This window comes from Lactuca sativa, chromosome 8, assembly GCF_002870075.4.
Source record: "Lactuca sativa cultivar Salinas chromosome 8, Lsat_Salinas_v11, whole genome shotgun sequence".
NCBI lineage: Eukaryota > Viridiplantae > Streptophyta > Magnoliopsida > Asterales > Asteraceae > Lactuca > Lactuca sativa.
In genome coordinates this window covers 12,897,081-12,919,771 of record NC_056630.2, presented here as the reverse complement: position 1 = coordinate 12,919,771, position 22,691 = coordinate 12,897,081, and the positions used below count along the sequence as shown (strand labels likewise).

At 36.9% G+C, this 22,691-nt stretch overlaps 2 protein-coding genes across 3 annotated transcripts; one reads left to right on the top strand and one right to left on the bottom strand.

Annotated features, from left to right (window-relative positions):
• Positions 1-11,179: 11,179 nt before the first annotated feature.
• LOC111904041 (mitochondrial intermediate peptidase, mitochondrial) lies at positions 11,180-15,560 on the top strand. Its single transcript, XM_023899820.3, has 17 exons — positions 11,180-11,478; positions 11,605-11,686; positions 11,752-11,804; positions 11,891-11,945; positions 12,085-12,223; positions 12,343-12,397; positions 12,467-12,671; positions 12,768-12,863; positions 12,968-13,087; positions 13,172-13,297; positions 13,479-13,634; positions 13,991-14,107; positions 14,247-14,372; positions 14,456-14,523; positions 14,617-14,752; positions 14,860-15,025; positions 15,099-15,560. The coding sequence occupies exons 1-17, from the start codon at positions 11,309-11,311 to the stop codon at positions 15,356-15,358; spliced, it is 2,130 nt and encodes a 709-aa protein (XP_023755588.1). The 5' UTR covers positions 11,180-11,308; the 3' UTR covers positions 15,359-15,560.
• A 2,947-nt stretch (positions 15,561-18,507) lies between these two features.
• LOC111904040 (uncharacterized) lies at positions 18,508-20,973 on the bottom strand. Of its 2 annotated transcripts, none has more exons than XM_023899819.2 (6): positions 20,816-20,973; positions 19,602-20,462; positions 19,438-19,520; positions 19,129-19,240; positions 18,847-18,899; positions 18,508-18,777 (listed from the first exon to the last, which is right to left on the bottom strand). In XM_023899819.2, the coding sequence occupies exons 2-6, from the start codon at positions 20,410-20,412 to the stop codon at positions 18,634-18,636; spliced, it is 1,203 nt and encodes a 400-aa protein (XP_023755587.1). In that variant the 5' UTR covers positions 20,413-20,462; positions 20,816-20,973; the 3' UTR covers positions 18,508-18,633. The 2 variants fall into 2 exon arrangements, with proteins under 2 accessions (XP_023755587.1, XP_042753199.1); XM_042897265.2 differs by having other exon boundaries at positions 19,602-20,456; positions 20,816-20,971.
• Positions 20,974-22,691: the final 1,718 nt, after the last annotated feature.

Below are 22,691 nucleotides of genomic sequence, written 5' to 3'. Positions count from 1 at the left end.
CAAAACAAAGATTCCAGCTACGAGATGCTTGTTTTAATCCATAAATGGATTTCTCAAGCTTGCATACTCTATTAGGGTACTCTGCACTGACAAAACCCTCTGGCTGATTCATGTACACATCCTCAGCCAACTTTCCATTAAGAAAAGTGGTTTTGACATCCATTTGCCATATTTCATAATCATGAAATGCAGCAATGGCTAGCATAACCCTAATAGACTTAATCTTTGCTACCGGCGAGAAAGTTTCATCATAATCAATACCTTGAGTCTGAGTAAAACCCTTCGCAACCAGTCGAGCCTTATAAGTATGCACTTTTCCTTCCATGTCGGTCTTCTTCTTGAAGATCCATTTGCACCCGACTGTTTTACGGCCTGGTACATTGCCAACCAAGTTCCAAACTTGATTGTCATACATGAACTGTATCTCGCTGTCCATAGCCTCCTTCCATTTAGCAGACTCCGGGCTTGCCATGGCTTCCTTAACACTGCTAGGTTCATCCAAATTTACCAGTGTACTATCGTTGATAAATGTATCACCTTCCATAGTAATATGGAAGCCATAATAAAACGAAGGTGTGTTCCTAACCCGTGTGGAACGCCTCGGAGGTACAAACTTGTCAGCTTGCTCAACAGGAGTTTCCTCCTTAGGTTGATTGCTAGTGTCTGAGGTTCCTTCACCAATTGCTTCTTGAATTTCTTCAAGATCAATTTGCCTCCCACTGTCTCCTTGGCTTATAAACTCCCTCTCACGAAAGACCCCTCTTCTTGCTACAAAGACCACATTCTCACTGGGTCTGTAGAAGAGGTAACCAAAAGATTTATGTGGGTAGCCGATGAAAATACACCTTTCACTTCGGGGTTCAAGCTTATCATGAGTCTCACGCCTCACGAAAGCCTCGCAACCCCAAATCTTGATGTGGTCTAAATTGGGAACCTTCCCAGTCCACATCTCATGAGGTGTTTTGGTAACCTTCTTTGTAGGGACTAGATTAATGATATGGGCGGCAGTCTCTAAGGCATACCCCCAAGAAGAGATTGGTAGCGAAGCTCGACTCATCATAGAGCGAACCATGTCTAACAAGGTTCGATTACGCCTCTCAGCTACACCATTTAGCTGTGGTGTCCTGGGAGGAGTCAATTGAGAGACAATCCCACACTCCTTAAGATAGTCAAGGAACTCGGTACTAAGATACTCACCACCTTGATCGAATCGAAGCATCTTAATGTTCCTGCCCAATTGATTTTCTACTTCCTGTTTGAATTCCTTAAACCTTTCAAAGGTTTCTGACTTATGTTTGATTAAGTAGACATACCTATATCTACTAAAATCATCAATAAAAGTCACATAATACCGATTAGCATCCCTTGTGGCAGTTTTGAATGGCCCACATACATCAGTATGTATTAGGTCCAACAAACCCTCACCCCTTTTACAAGTTCTAGTGAAGGGTGATTTTGTCATCTTTCCAAGTAGACAAGATTCACAACTATCATCCGATTTAAGGTCGAATGACTCCAAGACTCTACTCTTTTGGAGTTGGCCTATGTGTTTCTTGTTTACATGTCCAAGACGACAATGCCACAATGATGCTTTATCTAGGCTAGTAGAAGAATCAATATACAACACATTATTTCCTAAGTTGTCTACAATCGACACAGTTTCATACACACCATCACAAGGTAAAGCTTTAAAATAAAACACATTTTTAAAGAAAGCATTAATACCACCACATTCATTATCAAACGAAAAGGTAAAACCTTGTTTGTACAAAGCATGAAAAGAAATAATATTCCTCGCCATTTCAGACGAGTATACACATTTATTCAAATCTAATTTTAACCCATTATTAAGCAAAAAAGTATAAACTCCAATATTGGAAACAGGTGAAGCCTTCCTATTCCCCATAATCAAGTTTATCTTCCCGTGCTCCACATCCTCACTTCTTCTTAGGCCCTGCAAATCAGAACATATGTGAATACCACATCCTGTATCAAGCACCCAAGAGTTAGAATATGATGAGTAATTAGACAATATTGTGTAAATACCTGCATGGGCGGGTTTTACTTTCTCATCCTTTAGATCCTGCAAGTACTTAGGGCAGTTTCGCTTCCAGTGCCCCTTGTCCAGGCAATAGTAGCAATCAGCATCCTTGGGAATGGCAGAAGGAGTGACAGAACCGCTCTTGGTCTTCGATGAGGAGCCTTCAAGAGACTTTCCCTTGGTACCCTTCGAAGGGTGCTTCCTCTTTTTCCCTTTGCCTTGCCCGATAGCCAAAACAGGGGTAGATGTTGGAGTAGGAGTAGTAGAGGTAACAACCGCCTTGCCCTTAAGACCGGTTTCAGCGGTCTTCAAGAGTCCTTGAAGCTTGCTGAGGGTAACTTCCTCCTTGTTCATATGATATGTCATACGAAAATGGTCATAACAAGAAGGTAAGGAGTGCAAAATGATGTCAATTGCCAACTCCTCAGGGAAGTTCACATTCATCTTCAGCAAACGGTCCACATACCTTTGCATCTTTTGCATGTGGGCCGTGACGGATTCACCATCCTTCATGCGGGTAGTTATTATGGAGGAGATTATTTCATACCGCTCCTGACGAGCACTCTGATGGTACCTTTCCATCAGGTCTTGGTGCATCTCAAAAGGGTAGAAGTCCTCATAGGACTTTTGGAGCTCAGCTGTCATCGTGGCCATCATGATGCATGCCACCTTAGTAGCATCTCTCTCATGTGTCCTGAATTCAGCGATCTCCTCAGGAGTAGCAGTAGACTCATCAAGCTCTTTTAACTCCTTATCGAGGACATATTCCTTGTCCTCATAACGAGTAACCATCCTGATGTTCCTAATCCAATCCATGAAGTTGGAACCATCAAAGATGACTCTCCCACAAAGATTCATGAGAGAGAAAGAACCAGCTGGGTTAGAGCCTGAAGCATTAGTGTTGGAAGACATATGAAAGAAGAAAGCAAGTTTAGATTAGATATATAGAATCCTTAATAAGACACCCAAATGTAATATTAAGGCTAGGATCCAATCACAATATATTACACTTAGAAGAGGGATGTCGTAATCTAAGTAATAATATATTTGAAAGGTAGGTGAATGATGATTCACCAATTTCCACCATGAAAAACAAAATGAATTATTAGGTTTTAATTGGATTTGAAATTCCTAGATTCTTTTGAGATTCATTGAACTTTTCAATGGCATGTTTCAATCTCGATTGTGCCCTTCAAGTTTTGTGATTGGGATGCCGAGGATCACAAAACAAGGTGTGAATAACCATGCTAATTCACTTGGAGCCCTTAATATCATCACCTAATCAATGTGTCGGTTAACCACACACGCTCCATTGATCTATGACAAACATTAAGTCACCCTTCGTGATCCTTACTAGTCCAAGTTAGTGTGCCGGTTAACCACACACGCTCCACCAACGACTTGGTAAGGTAAAAAGTGTGAATTCCATGGACTAGCACCATGTTCACATTTTCCTAAAGTAAATAAGATTGGGAATTAAAAAAAAAATGTTTAGTTACTTTATAATAATCATTATACTTTTAATGAGGATTTAAAGTCATTGTCCTACCCGTTCGGCTAACGACCCTCCACCGATCAAGGAAGCGGTGGGTGAGAGTGGACACCCATTAAGCTACCATTTTATAGGTAACAACCTTATATCCCCCTTATAGACCGGCTTCGTGAATGAGGCATACTAACGGTAGAACGACTTATTCTTATACATATATATAATAATTAACCATTAATGTTATAAATAGTATAAGGGTTGAATTTTAACTATTAAAACTCTAAGGGTTGGAATTAAAGTTTATTAAAGTGTGTGAAACCTTACAAATTCCAAAACTTGAGGACAAGTTTTGTAACTATCCAAAACCTTTCATTTCATAACTTATGAATTAAAGGTTCATAAAAATAAATACTCTTCATTTTCATGTAACTTATGTGTTTAAATGTGTGTTAAAGAAAAGTGACCTTTGGATATCCATAACTTGAGGACAAATTATGGACTCCATTAAAACACATAAATGATCAATAATTAATTCTAAACAATTCAGCAAATAATTCCTATCATCTTCTAAATTCATAAGAACATGAACATGATCATCAAAATTTCAAGAATTATATGAACATATAAAAATCATGGAATTTTGATATATGCTATTGTAAATGGATTAGAACAACCATTACACCAACTAAAACAAGTTTTAAAACACCAAAACAGGTTAGGGTAATGTTTCTAGTCCATTTCCAGCAGCAAAAGTCGAAATTCTGCATTCTGATCATTCTACTCGCCGAGTGAACGAACCTACTCGGCGAGTAGGATGAATTTTGCCTTGAACTCGGTGAGTCCCCCCATGGACTCGGCGAGTCCATCATCCAGACAACAACAATTTCAACTTTTTTCACTATTTTGCATCAAGTATCAAACAAGCAAACCTGGCTCTGATACCACTGTTGGGTTTTGAGCAATCTAACACTTCCTAAGTGTGCATGCAACCATAATAAACCTTGGATCTATGTTTGTCTAATACATGCAAAATAATAATTTTCCAAGGTTCATAACTTATCTAACATGGCATGGGGAACTTGATGGGTTTTAGACATAAGAAACAATCCTATGTGCTCATACAAACCCTAATGTTTGGATCTAGGTTTCTCTATTGTACATGCTTTGAATCCAAGACTAATAAACTTAGATCTAACATGTTATAAACTGAATTAGGGTTTAGAGAATTACCTTTGATTGTTATATAGCAATAACAATCAATTCCTTGCTTGGATTGGCTTCAAAAGCTTAGTGCCTCAAGTGCTGCACCTCTAATGGAGTCACAAACACCATATACAACTTGTATGAAGAGGAGAAGGAAAGAGGCTGCCCAAAAAACGACTAGAAACCCTAGAGAATCAGTTGTCCACGTTTTGGGAGCCTAAGGGGTCCTTTATATACTTGTGTGGGCTGCTAGGGTTTCAGTCAAAACCCTAATGGACAGCTTAAACTCTAAGCAGCCCATGGAACCTTCTAGATAAGGCCATGGACGAAAATATGATGGGCTTCCATCATAATTTCATTCACCCCTTATTCCTCTAGCATTCCTTAGCCCAATAACTCAATTATCCAATAATTGCAGTCCAGTCCCCTAAATTTAATTAATCTCTTTTAGCCACAAAATTAATTCATAATTAATTATTGACTAATATTAATTAAACAATATGATTTCTCCTTTAATATATTATTCTCATAATATATTAATAAATCATATTTAAACCTTTCTCTCCTTAATTCATCCTACATATTGCTATGGTGAAGGCAACCCAAAAGGACCATGCTCATAATTGGGTCAAGTACATACCAAAATAGTTATGGACTTAGACACTAATCCAACAGAACTTTTAAACATAAAAGAGTTAGATGAGATTACATACCTTTTGATGAGATTGATTCCTTGGAGTTTGAGAGCCAAGCACCAATAGTGTGAATGCCTCAAATGGAAATCACAAATCACCACAAACACTTGGAAACCTTTAGAGAGTGTACACACACTTGTAATTTTCGGCCACACACAAGCACACACACACTAGTGGCTATTTCATGCAACATAAGCATGCTTATATAGTGTACATGGTTAGGGTGAAACCCTAATAACCCATGACCTTTCCTTTTCCAAGGATCCATGGGTTAAAAGCTCCATGGATCATCCATGGACTTCCATATAAGCCTATCCCATTAACAAATGAGTGTTAGACCACACCATATAAAACCAATAGCACATAATCTAATTAGTCTTCCTTTTAATCTCTAAATTAATTCATAATTAATTTAAGACTAAGACTAATTAAATAACATGACTTCATATTAATATATTATAACTTATAATATATTAATAAACATATGTGTATAACTCTCATAAAATTATCCATAAATAGTTCGGGTGAAGTGCAACCCAAATGGACCATGCCGAGTCGGGTCAAGTATATACCAAATAAGTTATGGACTTAGACACCTTATCCAACATTGGGATGGGTTTACGGCCGTACACCCATGTGTGCGGGCGCACACACCTCATGAAGGGGTGTTTGGCTCAATTAAAAGGTGTTGAACTCAAATACACTCATCCCTAGCCTTATACCTTGGTTATACTAGGTTTAGAACTCTCAAATTGACTCTAAACAATGTTAGAAGATAGCAAAAACGAGTCTGAACTTGAATGATTTGAATACGTGTACAAGATAGAAATTTCGGGTTGTTACATTGGGTATTTGAGACTAGTCATTATTTGATTAATAGGTGACGGGTAGAGCTGATATTCGGAGCAAAGACCTATTCAGCTACTTGTTCAGATTGAGAGGTGAGTTTTTCTCACTATACTTATGGGTTGAAGGCACCAATGCCGACCCACTAGGTTATCTGTCCTGATATATAGGATGTTGTTATGTTGTAGACTTGTAGTGATCTGTTATATTTGTATCCTGATATATATGATGTTGTTATGTGGTAGGGATCTGTAGATCTGTATGATTATCTATTTGTCGGTTATATGTTTATTTGTTATGTATATGTCGACATAATATGGTTGGGTTGAGGTAATATTGCTTTGTGCGGAAGTCAACAAACCCAGGAGCAAGCTAGACATAAGTTGTGGGCCTGGAGGGCAAGCCAGACTTATGTTGTGGGCTCGGGAGAAGCTATACATGAGTTGTGGGTTGGAAGGCAGGCCAAACTCATGATGTGGGCTCAGGGGTAATCCAGTTTGTTAGTTGTAGACCTAGTATGCATGTTGTTATATGTTTGTGTGTTGGTAATTTGGGAGAACTCACTAAGCTTTGACTTAAAATTTTCAGTTTATTGTTTCATGTATTTCAGATGATCTTGGGAAAGCAAAGGCGTGATCGTGCACATCTTCCTATTTATATGATATTGGATTTTGGGATACTCTGATTGTGATCTATACTTTTGAAACAATGGTTTTTATGTAAACACTTTATGGTTAATGGGTTGTTTTTTAAAAAAATTAATTTCTATGATTTTTGGGATGTTGCAATCACAAAGCAGTATCGCCACAACCCAACCACATTATGTCGACGTATGCACCAAAATCAATAACAAGCAAGCATAAGTAATCATAGCAGATCTATCAGTCTAACAGATTACTACAACATAACAACATCCTACACATAATGACACATATTATAGTACAAAGTATAGTGAGAAAACTCACCTCGCAATCTAGCAGACAACAGCCCTGCTCACAAATCGAATAACCGACACTACAGGTCACCTATACAACAATCAAGGACCAAATCTCAAACTATAACCGAAAACCCCAAATTGGCCTAAAGTTAAACTTGGTCAAAAAGTCAACGATCGAAGTCAAAGTCAACAATCAAAAGTCCTATAGTTGGCCACCATGTCATGACCAAGCTTTTGTCACATTGTGGTATCTCAAAACAGGTGCGGAGACTGCCCCTTTCTCACGTCATGAAGGCCAATCTTTCACGTCGTGAGAACTGCTCTGGCCTTCTTAATGCATTAAGTTCTTAATCGTTAAGGCCATTCATTCATACTTTTCCATAAGGTTTTCCTAATGCATAATAAAAATCGGTACTTTATGGGCATGCATGTCTTTTCCATTCTAGGTCAAAAACATGGAAGAAATGAACTCAAACTTGTGCACGAGACCAAAATATACCATAAAACTACAGATCTGGAACATATATCACCAAAAGGACCCCAAAGATCCATAAAGTTGCCAATTTTATGGAACCTAACCATTCAAACTCTCATAATCATGGAGAAAATGGACAAGAAGCCTAAATCTAGAGGCACTAAACATAAAACTTGGATCTTGAGGACTTACAAAAGTCCAGAATATGAGTAAGGATGAGAGAGGAGGTTAGTTTGCTAGATTTATGCACCAATAGCTTCTTCTTCTTCAAAGCACCAAAACACCACCAAAAGCTCTCAAATGAAAAAATGTAGGATAGGGTTTATATTGAAGGTGAAAAGGGTTGATAGAGGATGAGGGTGTGTAAACCCTAGCCATCACTTCCCTTAAATAGGGACACAAACCTCGAAATTAGGGTTTTTGCATGTAAGGGTTGTCACGTCGTGATCAACATGTTGTCTCATTGTAACATCCAATGAGATGCGTGTTTTCATTGGGCACTGCCACGTCGTGACACACATATGCTCATGTTGTTGCCAAAGATTTCATCCTTTAAGACTTAAATTGACAAACTCAAAAGTGATGCTTACCTGGAGTTTGGTGTTACAATATTTAACCTATACCATGGATCTACAATGTTGACAAGTTGGGTTTCTACCATGTGGTGACTCATTTTGTTGGATTTAAGCCCATTTCAAGCTCATATCAGTAATTTCAAAATCAATCCTCCCTTTAACAATTTATATGTTTAAATAGGTACATCTTTTCATTATTATATGATGATTTTATTTTGCTAGATTCGACATTCAACATCAACAAAATTAGGTCAGTTTCGGTGTCTATATGATCGATTCACATCCATGGACAAATCGATCATGAATTTTGATGCTTGATCCCATCCTTCGATAACCTCGTAGCACAAAAAACATCAATGTCCTCTTATATTAAACCATCTTGTATACTTCTCACCCCAAGGGGCATGCAGAACTTCCAAAGCAGCAAAAACATCACCACAAACCATCACATATGGTGTCAGTATACATAGCACAATGAAGAAGAGAAAAGATAACTATTACAGGAAAGAATAAATATTATTGCTCTTTCTCAATTGTAGTGGTGACCATAGCCACACACAAATAAATGTTTAGCCTAATGTTTTAAAAATTGGTTCGAACCGACCGGTTGAACCAATCAGACTAAGAACCGGGGACGAGAGCGGTTTAACAATTTTATGTCAATTTATAAATTGGATTGAACCGGACTGTTTCTTAAAAAACACGGGTTGAACCAATGTGATAGAACCTATAACACCCAAAAGCTGGTATGTTTTGAGACCCTTTAGAATTCATATTTTTGCATTTTGGTCCCTTGAGTACGCTGGGTGTACCTATGGGTACGCTTAGCGTACTGTGCCTAAGTCATCGCAGAGGAGCCCCGCGTACGCTGGGTGTATGTGAGGGTACGTTGGGCGTACGCATTAGAAGGACTAAACCCTAAACCCAGTAATTGTTCCATATTTAAACGCCTTTTGGCCTCTGGGACCAAACCTTATCTGCCTATTTAGCCCCATTTCGTCTTCCTACAACTGAGTTAGAGTGTGAGTGAGTTTTGGAGCTTAAGAAGAGGGTTTTGGTGGTTATTTTGGAGTTCTTTCAAGAAGGAGAGTTGTTAAGCAAGCTTGGATCAGTTGGGTGCTTCAAGGATCTGCTTTTGGGTCATCTTGCAAGGCTTCTAGAGGTAAAAAGCTTGTACCTTTCCTTGTAAATCTTTAGATCTAGCTAGGGTTTTATAGTTTGGTCCCTTTTGTGGGACTTTAGACCTCTTTTGGCAAGATAAGCAACTCCATGAAAGGAGAATGGCAGATCTGAGGTCCCTTGGTTGTTTTGAGGTATAAAAATGGAGTCTTGATGGATGTATTGGTCACATGCATGGGTTAAGGGTCTTGGAAAGGTCTTAATGAAGGTTTTGGGTGTATGGGAGGCATACAAAGGCATAAAGTTGGCAATTTTATGCCTTAGGACGTATTAATCAACTCAGATCTAACTTTTGGACGTAAAAGAATTAGATATTAAGCACTTAATGGAGAAAGTGCTTAACCTGGGCGTACTTAGTGTACGCTGCGCGTAGTCCTTGAGACCCCAATATGCCGAGCGTACCAGATTGGTATGTTGAGCGTACGCTTTGCAGATTGGGCCATTTCTGTTTTAGGCTGGCGAACTTTTGGGCCTCATTTTGATTATTGGACTGATTGCATTCTGTAAATTATGGACTATCTCATCAGATTTGGGCCATGAACTTTTATTTGGGCCTTGATGAGCCAAGAGGCCCATTAGTAATTTTGGACTTAGATTTTGGGCCCATTAGCAAGGATGGAATAATTAGGCCTCATGATTAGGGTTGGGGTTGGGTTTCCCTTTTAATAATTTAAGGTCCTAACATAATTGATTTTATCATTTAGTCCGGGAGGTTTCGGACGGTTAGGAGATCAGTTTGACATTTAGCAAACGAAGGTGAGTCTCCTCACCATACCAATGGGTCTAAGGCACCAAGGCCGGCCCATTATGTGTTTACGATATGTGCGTTAGCCATTCTGTAAATTTATATGTTTGTGTTTGTGCTTGCATGAAAGACCTCAGGGGGTTCTCGAGGCGCTTAGGTGTAAGACCTTTGAGGGTTTCCGTGGCATCCTAGGTCGAGGACCTCGGGGGGTTCCCGAGGCACTTAGGGGTAAGACCTTGGAGGGTTTCCTTGGCATCCTAGGTCAAAGACCTCGAGGGGTTCCTGAGGCATTGGGCTAAGACCATGTGGTGGTTCCCATGGCACCCAGTGTAAGACCCTGGAGGGTTTCCAGGGCTTCCTTATGTGTTTAACATGCATGGCTTATATGTTCTGTATAGGCATATAGCTGATTAACTGGTATGACTTGTTGCATGCGTTTGTGCGTGGGTGTGCTCTAAGGAACTCACTAAGCTTCCAAGCTTACCGTTTGTGGATTTGTTTCAGGTACATCCGAGCCCAAGGGCAATGGCAAGACGTGATGGCGCGACGTGCACTCTATCTCTCTTTTATTACTACGTTTGGGACGCTCTGATAATTCAAACATGATGTAATAAATATGGATGTGAAAACAATTATGATGGAATTTCATGGTTTATGCAAGTATATTTATTAATTAAAAATGAAAATTTCTTTGTAAAAGTGGGTCGTTACAGAACCGGTAAAAAAGCTGTTTGAACCGGTATTAGACTTGAATAGTTGAATTTCACTCGGTCCTTTAAAGAAACAATCAATTTCCAAAGTAAATTGAATAAATTAATCGATCAGGTAATCCTTAATATACACAACTCGAAAACCGACACAGATGACTATAAAGTATAGACCGATGGTCAAACCATTTGAACCAAAAAGTATTTATCGTACCAGTTCAATTAAAAAACGATTTTAAAACATTGCTTTATCCTTAAACTCACATTATAAAATTTCATTGTTCGTCCTTCTAAAAAGATCATACGCATTCATTTAAGTTTTTTCTCGGATCTTCTGGCCGGTTTGTATTCGGACCTTCCATAATAACCAAGCCGTCAGGTTACAACGGCGGCGCTACCGCCGCTTCCAGAGGCGTATGATGACCTCTCTACTCCGCAGAGCGGCGTCAAGCTTCCGCTCCAACTCTGAAAAACGTCACTTTTTTGCACATGCGACGCATCGCATGGAGGAGACTGGTTTATATGGATGCAATCATCTGAAAACCCCCAAGGGCTTTCAGCGTTTTGTAGATGAAGCCATTGAAAGGTAAAAGTAGAGTGAATTCAATAGCTTCTCATCACTTAAAATGCTGTAAGCGTAACAAAACGACACAATGAATTACGATTATGCCAGACTTTTTATGTTATTTTTTGTTTTTGTTTTTCTTGACAGGTCTAATGAACTTGTTGGCTACATTTCTCGAATGCCTTCATCTGCTGAAATTATTAACGCCATGGATGAAATATCAAACACCGTAAGGATTTTGAGAATTTCCATGTCCTTTGCATCTTCCAGAAAGCTAATGTTTGAACGTTTCAGGTATGCCAAGTGGTGGATTCTGCAGAACTTTGCAGACACACACATCCTGACAGGTTTTTTTCCTTTCATTAATCTGACTACATGTTGGATTCATGGTTTTTTCTCTTTTGTTCTTGATGATATCTGAGTTATACTACAGGGATTTTGTTGATGAGGCAATGAAGGCATCAATGAGGATTAACGAATATCTACATGTGAGGTGACAAGTTACATAATTGGTTTTGCTCTATTTACAAGATCATAACTTTATTTCAATTCTATTTGATGTCACATCTTTCAAATTATTGACCACTTGCAATGATGATTATGGTGTTCATGATCATTGACATACAGTATCTAAATACAAATCTTACTCTATACAATGCGGTGCTGAAAGCTGATCAAGATCAGACTCTAACAAGCAATGAAGCTAAAAGAGTTGCACATGATCTTCGCATTGATTTTGAAAAGGGTGGAATTCATCTATCTGCAGGTTATTCTCTTCACTATGTTGCCCTTTTCAAAAAGTTATTTCAACTTTCTGTGAAGTCACTGCTATTCTTAGCAAGTGTATTCACTAACTACATATTGTTATATGACTTGACTTCACAGAAAAGAAAGATCGAGTGAGTCAACTCAATATTGAAATTGCCAGATGCTGTGCACAGTAAGTAAATGTGATTTATATGATTATATACCTTTATATTCTAATGAACCACATATAATATTTTGTCAGGTATAATGAAAATATAGCCAAGGATCCAGGTCATGTGGATATATATCCAGCATCACGTATACCAAAGAACTTACATCATCTTGTTAAGCCTGTTAATCGGTCAACTTCACCAGGTCAAAAAGTCAACATCAGAGAAAAAGGGTTCCGAATAGTAACAGAACCAAGCACTGTGTCAGCTGTTTTGCAATGGGCACATGATGATGAGGTTCAGTATTAGTACTCTGTATTTTCAAATTAAAATGTTATGGTTGACTATTTCTATGTTATGTTTTTCATTTTTATATATTTATGTTTCATTCAGGTTAGGAAAATGACATATATTAAAAGTAATTCCGTACCACGTGCAAATCTTGGAGTTCTTGATAACCTAATTGCTGCACGTCATGAAATTTCTCAGGTTGTTATGGTTACTTGTGTTTTTTAGGAGATTTTTTTTTTTCATTTGTATATTTAATATGTCTGTTAAATGTTTTTAATTTTGCTTCTTATGTATGCATGCAGATAATGGGGTATAAATCATATGCTGAATATGCTTTGAATTCAAATATGGCTTCATCTCCGGATGTTGTATCGTCTTTTTTAGTTGAGCTGAGTAAAACTGTACAGCCGAAAGCATTTGAGGTAATATCTTCTAGAATGTTCTTTTAATACAACATCATTTTGTCTGACATTTGATACTTTCTAATTTTTGTTTGAATATAATAGGAGTTTGAGTCAATTTGTAAGTTCAAAAGAGAAAAAAATGGTCAACAAGATATAGGATTAGAGCCATGGGATGAAGCATATTTTACACGAGCAATGAAATCATCTGCTTACAACTTGGACTTTTCGGTATGTTATCTGTTGATATTTGTAATGTTCTTAGGAGTTGTTTCTTTCCTTTCTCTGAACCATGAAGAGGTTGGAATCATTCAGCAGTAAATGGTTCAGTTAAGTCAAAAAGAAACAACCCCTTAATGAATTTTTTTTATTCTGTATTTAAATATAGATTTTCATAATGATGTAAATTTAGGTTGTGGCCTCGTATTTTTCTTTGACACACTGTATCAAGGGTCTGAAGATTCTGGTTGAATCCTTGTTTGGAATGAAATTCCTAAATTGTCCTCTTGCACCCGGTGAATCATGGCATCCAGATGTGATGAAAATGGCCCTTCATCATCCTGATGAGGTACATTTCCGTCTTCACGAAAATTCCTAATTTGTTTTATCGAGTAAATTACAGTTTTGGTCCCTGAATATAGCTTATTTTTTCATTTTTTGTCCCAAAAGTTTTCTCTTGCTGTTTTGGTCATTCTTTTGAGGTTCTTATAACTTTTTTGGTCCTTGTTCCAAGTAAAATGATTATTTTTGGTCCCTGAGTATATACCTGATTGTTTTCAACTTTGGCCCCAAAAATATAGTCGTTTTCTTGAAACAGATACCAATAAACCTCAAATAAGGACCAAATTTGCAAAAATCAGGTTGTACTCAAGGGACCAAAATTGTAATTTCCTGTTGTTTATTTTGTTATTAATTGTATTTCAGGGTGATTTGGGATATATATACCTTGATTTAAATTGTAGACAGGGGAAGTATCCTGGTTGTGCTCATTTTGCCATAAGAGGAGGGCGTAGAGTTTCCAAAACAGAATACCAACTGCCAGTAAGCTGTTATTAATATTATATTTTGTTCATCAAGGAAAGGGCAAATTGCAGGAACTATTATATTGTATTCCATTACGAAGAATAAAAAAAAAAAAGTGATGAAATGTTTTTGTTGATTATTATTGTGAAATGTGAAGGTGATTGCCCTTGTTTGCAACTTCTCAAAGCCCCATAATTCATCAATCGTGAGACTTAACCACTCTGATGTGGATACCCTTTTCCATGAATTTGGACATGCTCTTCATTCTTTACTTTCACGAACAGTAAGTGTTACTTGCACCATTTTTTTAAAGACTTGAATCAATCAATCTTTGGTACTATTTTTATTGTATAAAAATATTTGCAGGATTATCAACATTTTTCAGGTACTAGAGTGGCTTTTGATATGGCCGAAACTCCTTCCAACCTTTTTGAGTGAGTATAAACTATAAACTATAAAGCTATACAACTAACTAATAGTATTATATTTAAGGATTTGATTGATCAAATTTTATGTTTCCCTTTTAGATACTATGCGTGGGATTATCGAGTCTTGAAGAAATTTGCTAAACATTATTCCACTGGCGATTCCATTCCTGAGAAACTTGTGGAGTCGATGGTGGGAGCCAAAAAAATGTTCTCTGGAATGGAATTGCAGCAACAGGTTGGATTTGAAATGAAACCTTGCATTTCTATATAAATCACAAATAATTCCAAATTTGAAGATGATGATTCATGATTCATGTTTGATGCTTGCACTTACTTGTTCAGATATATTATGCATTGGTTGATCAAACACTGTATGGTGATCTGGCATTGCGGACAATCGATACCACTTCAATTGTTGCAGATTTGAGAAAACAGCATACGAATTGGGAACACGTAAAGGGCACACATTGGCAAACGCGATTCAGTCACTTACTATATTATGGTGCAGGTATGTTTCTTGTTAAAAAAAAATTGTTCTAAATTAGGCAGGGTTAAATTTGTCAAAATGAATTGTATTTTAGGTTATTATAGCTACTTGTATGCAAAGTGTTTTGCATCAACCATATGGGAAAGAGTATGCAAGGAGGATCCATTGTCATTAGAGACTGGTGCTGCTATTAGAACAAAGTTACTGCAACATGGTGGAGCTAAAGATCCTGCACAGTTACTCAATCATCTTGCTGGTGATGGGATTACAAGGAGCTACCAAAATCATGGACATGGAGGAGGTATAGTTCCAGACATTACAAGCCTATGTAATGAATTGAACTTGAGAAGATGAAAAAATAAAATTACGATTTTGCCCCTCCCACCCTACCCCACTGTCTTGTTTTGACTTTTGACAGAAGGAAATTAAGCAGGTCTGGTGTGACCAATGACCAATTCTATGTTGTATCTCAAGTAAACTGGCAATTGACCTTTTATTTGTTTGAATTAATCTTGTGATGCATATGCATAAAGACTATTTTAGATTATTTGTACAACATATTGCCATCATCATGAAATGCAACAAAACACATAGTATTTTTTTTTTGCCATATAAATATCTAATTATTTTTATGCAAGATTAACATATCAAAATATTTGCATGCAATGTATGAGTTCCCAAATTTGATGTATCATTCATGCTTCTAAATTTGACATGTCATAACTAGGTTTGATGTGTTCTTCAATGGCTAATGTGATGCTATCTTTGACTTTTTGTTCCAAGATCTGATGTCTATTTTCAACATTGACCACCCATTCCTGAATAATAGAGTTGACTTCTTTTGGTACCTCATCATGGGGACAGGGTCCTGCATCTAACTCCTTGATTACAATTTCTTTCAAGTGTTTTTTGACAAGATTTACTTTGGTTTTGGAATCAGAAATCTGGTCTTTCATGCCATGAATAATGACTACTTTTTCCTCAAGTCGTTTGAGGACATAATTCACTGGAGTTGAAGCATCAAACCTAAAAAGGCTTTCCAAAATCACCATCTCACCAGGTCATGTGACTAATCTTCATTAGTGAAATGCACAATTTACAAGATTCACAAAAACCTAAACACCAACATTTGTGTAAATCCACAATTTGTCAAAAATAAAAGCTCACAATAATAGAAATAAAAAAAAAATAGGTGTTACCCTATCTCTTTGAGGTTGAGGGTTCCAGTCTCCGTTGTGGACATATGTGGAATTAGGTGTGTGAGTTAGGAATAGATTAGATTGCCGGTCAAAAAAAAAAAAAGATTAAATTACATGTTTGATCCCCAAGTGATGAGTATAATTGTGAGCAGTTTGTTTTCATTGAAGACAAATAAATTTTAGATGGTCCGTTGATGGTGAATGAGATCATATAGTGGTATTAAAAGAAAAAAAAAAAAAATAGTTGATTTGCAAAGTAGATTTTGAAAAGACGTTTGAATCAGTATGACAGATTATTTACCGAAGATTATGGAATTGATAGGGTTTAGACGTAGATGGCTCTCTTGGATTAAAGCGTGTCTGACTTCCTCTTGTTTAGTCCATCGCGGTCTCATGCAAGGTAATCTGATGTTCCAGTTTCTTTTCATCATTGCTATGGAAGGCCTCCATGTAATAATAGAAGATGCAGTTTCTAAAGGATTGTTTAGTCCATTAAAAAAACGGAGTGATGATTTGCCCATGTCTCATCTTTTATATGTACATGATGTCCTTTTCATGGGGAATGGAGTGAAGACAACACCAAAAACTTGGTGGCAATTTTGAATAGTTTCATTTGGTGTTGGGCTTATTAATCTTCAAAAATCAAATGTTTTTTGTATAGGGGTGAATTCGGTTGACTAGCATGCATATAGATTGTGGAGATGTGTCTTTACCTTTTGTTTATTTGGGTCTCCCTATTGGTTTGAAGATGTCTCGTGTGACTATTTGGTATAAAGTGGTTGAACGGGTTAAGGAAAGGTTGGGATGTTGGAAGGTAAATATGTTTTTTAAGGTTTGCATAATAGTTAAGTCTATTCGGGCTAGATTCTTTTGGGAAGGCAATGACAATGAAAGGAAAACTAGTTGGGTTAAGTGGGAAAAGGTGATAAACTCCAAAGCAAAGGGTGGTTTGTGTGTTGGAAGTTTATACGCCTTCAATTGTGCTCAGTTACAAAAATGGAGATGAAGATTCGTCAATGCTACCAACTCTTTGTGGATAAGAGTTATCAAAAACATTTGCATTGTGGAAATCCAAAGTTTATGGGTGTTTGGGCTCATATAGTGATTTTTTTTGGAACTGCTTGTATATATCTACCAAACTAGAGAAGTAGCAAAATTATAAAGGAATAGCCAGACAAATGGTTTTTTAACCAATCAACCCGGTTGACTTTGAGTTTACGATTCCTAGCCACAAACCAGTGAAAAGGAAATTGGAAAATGGAGTCACACAACACAACCAATTCTTTTTTAAAACTAATCAACTCAAACAAAATACTATTAACGAAATCTCCAAATGAGTGAAATGACCCAAAGGAGAGTCAAAATAATAGCTTTTGGTAGAAGAAAGATGCATTGAGTCGACCCACAAGAAGACATCCTCAACTTCTGCAAAACACGAGATCTCGAAACAAACTTCCATCAACTAAGAAAGGTATGTCTTGACTGTTTTCAGTCACATATTACAAACCGGAAAAAGGACCGATTCTAAATCCACTCCCATTTGAGCAATTAGGTAATCTTTCCAACATAAAACATTTACCTTCTTAGGAATGCCTGTTTTCCATCTCGTAGCTTTACTAGTGTTCGGAAGCGTCAGAGTCAGAGAGTCAGGTCATCAATATTCTTTCTAGCATCGCCTATGGTAACAGTGTCCTAGTTACCAAGAATTCATCTCCGATAATCTTTCCTTCCCGAATTAGATCCAACATCTCCACTAATTGAGAATTCTAGGCACCCTTTCTCTAATTCCATTCCAAATGTAAGCAATTCCACCGCATCTTTTATCAAACAATTCTTTTTCTTTTTCTAGCAAGAATAACCCAGAGAATCTATTCATGAAAGCCGTATTACCACACAAAACATCCTTCCGAATGTAAAATAGTCTCTTTATCATGTAATTGATTTATAGAACCCACAATTGCACTCCAAAACACCTTTTGTATTGCAAGGCGGAAAACCTGGACATAACCCTACATAAGAGTCGTGAAATGAATGGCCTTCACAGTCTTTTACCCACAACGTGTTTTGATGCATATAGTGAAGTCCATATTCCACATAAGTAATATCACTATTCTGGTTACCAAAATTGCAAGAAACAGCTATACTCAATGACCAAAAGTAGCCATTTCATGTTATAAAAATCTAAAATAAGGACCACAATTGCAACAGAACTTTTTGGGACTGAAGAGTAACAAACCCCCCATTGTATCGGACTATTGGTAAATGTTTTTTTTTTTTTTTTTTTTTTTTCAAAATGCCATAATATTCCGCTACAAAACTCATATTCTTTCTTATTTGATCAAATTTGATAGTTTTACAAGTCTAAAATAGCAAAAATATAAGGAAAGGAAAGGAAAAAAGCAGTTAAATAAATGGCAAATGTAAGTAAATCTAAAGTTTGTAATCTGCAGAGTCCCTGAGACCAAGTTCTGAGAGACAAAAGCAATAAGAATCCCAGTCAGTTCTTCGAAGGTACTTCAACAACTTCTTCCTTTTCTGTACCATTGCTTGAAGACCCTTTCTTGAGTGCTTATCCTGCATCATTTTTATATCATATTAAAAGAGCCCTAACTATATGCTATTAATAAATAACATCTAAATTACCTTTTTGTGTAGCACTGTAGCAAGGTGCTTGATCTTTGTAGTCAGTTGTGCCACTGAAAGAATAAATATGCTCAAAAAGTCAATAAACCACATAACTTGCAACCACTAACAACTTCAATCTTGTATATTTTCATGTAAAACACAATAACCACTGTTGAAAATTGTTATTAATCACAGGAAAAAAGATGCATTTTTATTTTTCCTAAACAGAACAAATAACATACAAAGGAAAAATGATGATCAATTGAAGAATGAAGAAAATACTTTTGGACTGTTAAATACCTTGAACACGAGCTGATCCACAATCTGATTCAGAAATTTTAAACTTGTCCCTTACATTTTTAAGCTCAATCTTCTGTTTCTCTGCAGATGACATATGATCTGGATGGAAATACTATCCACAAAAAAAAAATTGCAAAGTTTGAGTCACCAAAAATTTACAAATAGAGAGGTTCTTTCTTTGTATAGAAAAGAACATTCTAACTCTTCATAATCATTGTTCAAGAAGAAGAAAATGGAGAGTTTATAATCCCAAAGAATTTGGCTTTAAGTAAGAACAGCTGAAATTAACCAAAATATTGAAACACTTGCCTTTTCAACCAAGACTTCCTTTGGGGGAGATGACATAAAGCTAGGAGTTCCTCCAAGCTGACCCAATATATTAGCTCTTTGAGCTGCAAGCAAAATAGCAAATGAAACAAGAACACATCATTTGATACCAAATTTCAACTACTGAGACCAAAAAAGTGAAATACCTGCATTCTTTTTGGTTATCCCATCATCCTGCAACTTTTTAAGGCTCTCCCTGAGGTGCATATACTTCAAACCATTGGTGCTTTCGATTTCCTTTTCCTCAATTTCTCTCAACATTTTCAGCCTCTCACTTAACTCTCCTAATGAAAATTTGGTGGTCTTGTTCACTGGCCTCAGCTTCCTCAACTTCTCCCCCATTTCTCCATAGCTGTACATCCTCACAAACTCTGCTTTAGTCTCATCCGATACCACAGCCTTAGTAGAAGGAATCTTGTATTTCAGACTCTGACTAATTCCATCAAGAGGTGACCTTGGTTGTTGTGATTGTGGTGGCATGTGATTTAAACTCATGCGGATTGAGTCTAGAGATGGAGCGGTTTTGGCTCCAGATTGTTGATCAGCTTTTGGCATTACACTTCGCTTGTAGAGCTCCTGGAATGAGATAACTGGTTGCTTTGGCTGTGGTGGTGGTGGTGGTTGGACGCGAGTATACCCCGAGAGGCTTTTTCGGATGTCATCCATGGAAGAGAGCTTTTGAGTAGACTCATCACGGGGACTTGGATTAGAGCTAAAGGAAGACGACCTACGAGGCTGTTGAGGTGTTTGTTTTAGACTGGCTTTCACATCGCTGAAATAATCAGAGGATGAAGAAGAAGAAGATTGGGGTTGTGATTGTGATTGTGAGGTTCCATTGTCATCGGAATTGGAAGATGAGGATGATGAAAAGCGGAGGGAGGAAGTAGCATTTTGGAGGAGGAGTAGATGGCGGTGTCTGAGGGGACGGAAATGGAGGATAATCGCTGTTGCCACCATTGGAGACGATTAACTCAGAAACCCTAGTGCGTGCCTCAGATTCTCTCTGTCTAAGATCAAATCAACAATGCCAAACAATCACATTTTCAATATAACTCAATCATAAGGATTTCAAATTTCACGGATTGAACATAATGAACAACATAAAACATATAGATGTTACACAATATTAACACAGAAATCATACATAACCATACACTTGTAACAACAAACCCTACATCGATCTTGACAGAATTCCGGACAAGAAATAGATACCGAACCAAACAGGAACTCAGTCAGGATTCAGGTTAAATGATGTGCTTCAAACACTAATTAGACACTAATCGAACAACTAACTGCAACTGCTTCATCGAATCAGACAAGCATACACTTGTACCGAACCAGAAAAAAGAAAGTCACTTACCAGGAGACCGGAGAAGGCGAGACTGTAGCCGGTGGCGCCGGTGATTGATGGTGAAGGTGGGAGAGAAATTGCAACTGTGGACTTCTCGTGAAGAAGAAGCGTGGAGGCTGCTTTCAACGAGGGGAGGGCTCTGAACGAGGTGTAGGTTTTGGGGGTATTAATGTAACTTTACCTTTAATAAGTTAGAAGCCATTCAGGGGTATTTGGGATTGTTTAAAATAATTTATAAGAATTAAAATGTTTTTAGGGGTTTTTAAGATTGAAAAATTAAGAGTTTTTGAATTTTTAAAAGTTGTTTGATTGGATCCTCTGAACTACAAATTTGAACGATAAAAGTGACCATTTTATCCTTACATATTATCTTTTTGTTGAATTCAATGTTTTTATTTCCCTAATCTAATAAAAAAAATAGTTTTATTCTCCTTTTGACATGTGTCATCATATTAGGTCTACTAATTAATGCATATTTTATTCTTTTTTTGCCATGTGTCACCTTATTATGTCTCTTAGTTAATGTATACACTTGTCAACTCCATTTCAAAATTCAAATTTTAAAATTTCCACTTTAATTACATTAAATTAATAATATTATAATAAAAACTAAAATAAAAATAATACAAATGATATAATTTCACTTATTTATTTAAATAAATTATTAAAATTTATATAACTAAAAAAACTCTAAATTAATAATTTATTTAAAATAATTAATTAATAATTTTGAGTTTTTACTATAAAAATTTAATTAATTTTGTAACCGTAGTTCTCACGGGTTATAAACTAGTTTATAAAATAAATGAATGAACTTCTTGAAGAATTATATATATATATATATATATATATATATATATATATATATATATATATATATAATCCAAATTAAACATAAATAAAAAATTAGCACATAACATCAAAAATTAACACATAACATCAAAAAGTAACACATAAAGTCATAAACAGCAAAAATCAACCATTGGAACTCTTTCATTCACAAGAGGTAACAGCCCAAACAAAACACCATTTGTTCTTCTTCTTTCACACCTAAAGGCTGTTGGAACAGCCAATGACCACCGTACCAACCTCTTCCTTCTCCTTGAACAGTCGACAGAAACCCATAAACACCCATCCTTCCATTGAAGACCACAACCCAGACACCCCCTATTCGCACAATGTTTCCAGTCGACCCATCTTCTCCACATGTTCATGATGAACACATCAAAACCAAACATTCCATGCCCTCCTTTGATTTCTGTCAAAAAAAATGAAGCTAGTTGCTACTTACCTTGACCAATTAAAGACTTCTTTTTGGTCTACCTTCGTTTGCCCTTCGCAACAGGACAAAGACCGGAGACCCCCTTCCCTTCGTTTTCTTCCTCTGCTGATCATATTTTAGACAACGGGGAGCATCTTCTACACTTGAAATTGATTTTCGTTTTCACATCTCAGAAAATCGCATTCATATTTGATACAATAAACTTACAACAATTTTCGATTTCACACCATGAAGACCATTTATATCAGTGGGGGCTTCGATTCAAGAGCTTGGCTAAGGTTTGATTTCAACAACGGGATGGTGTGCAACGTCGGCTCTGGCGGTGCGAGGGCATCGCTGGTGCTCTGTGACTTCAAAGATGCAAAGACAGAAGAAATGGGGGGTTGGTGTTCGATGGGCGGAAGAAGAGAGACGAGGGTAGAGTTGGGCAAAAAGGAAACACATTCTTTTTTTTTCATTTCAGATGTACCTTTATGTCTGACCGAATAAGATGATATTTTCATATTCAGATGCAAATATAAGAAGTAACCAAACGGTCTGAATCAAAAAGTCCAGCGGTATTCCCGTCATGAATATAAGTGAAACTAAAGATTATTTTATGAG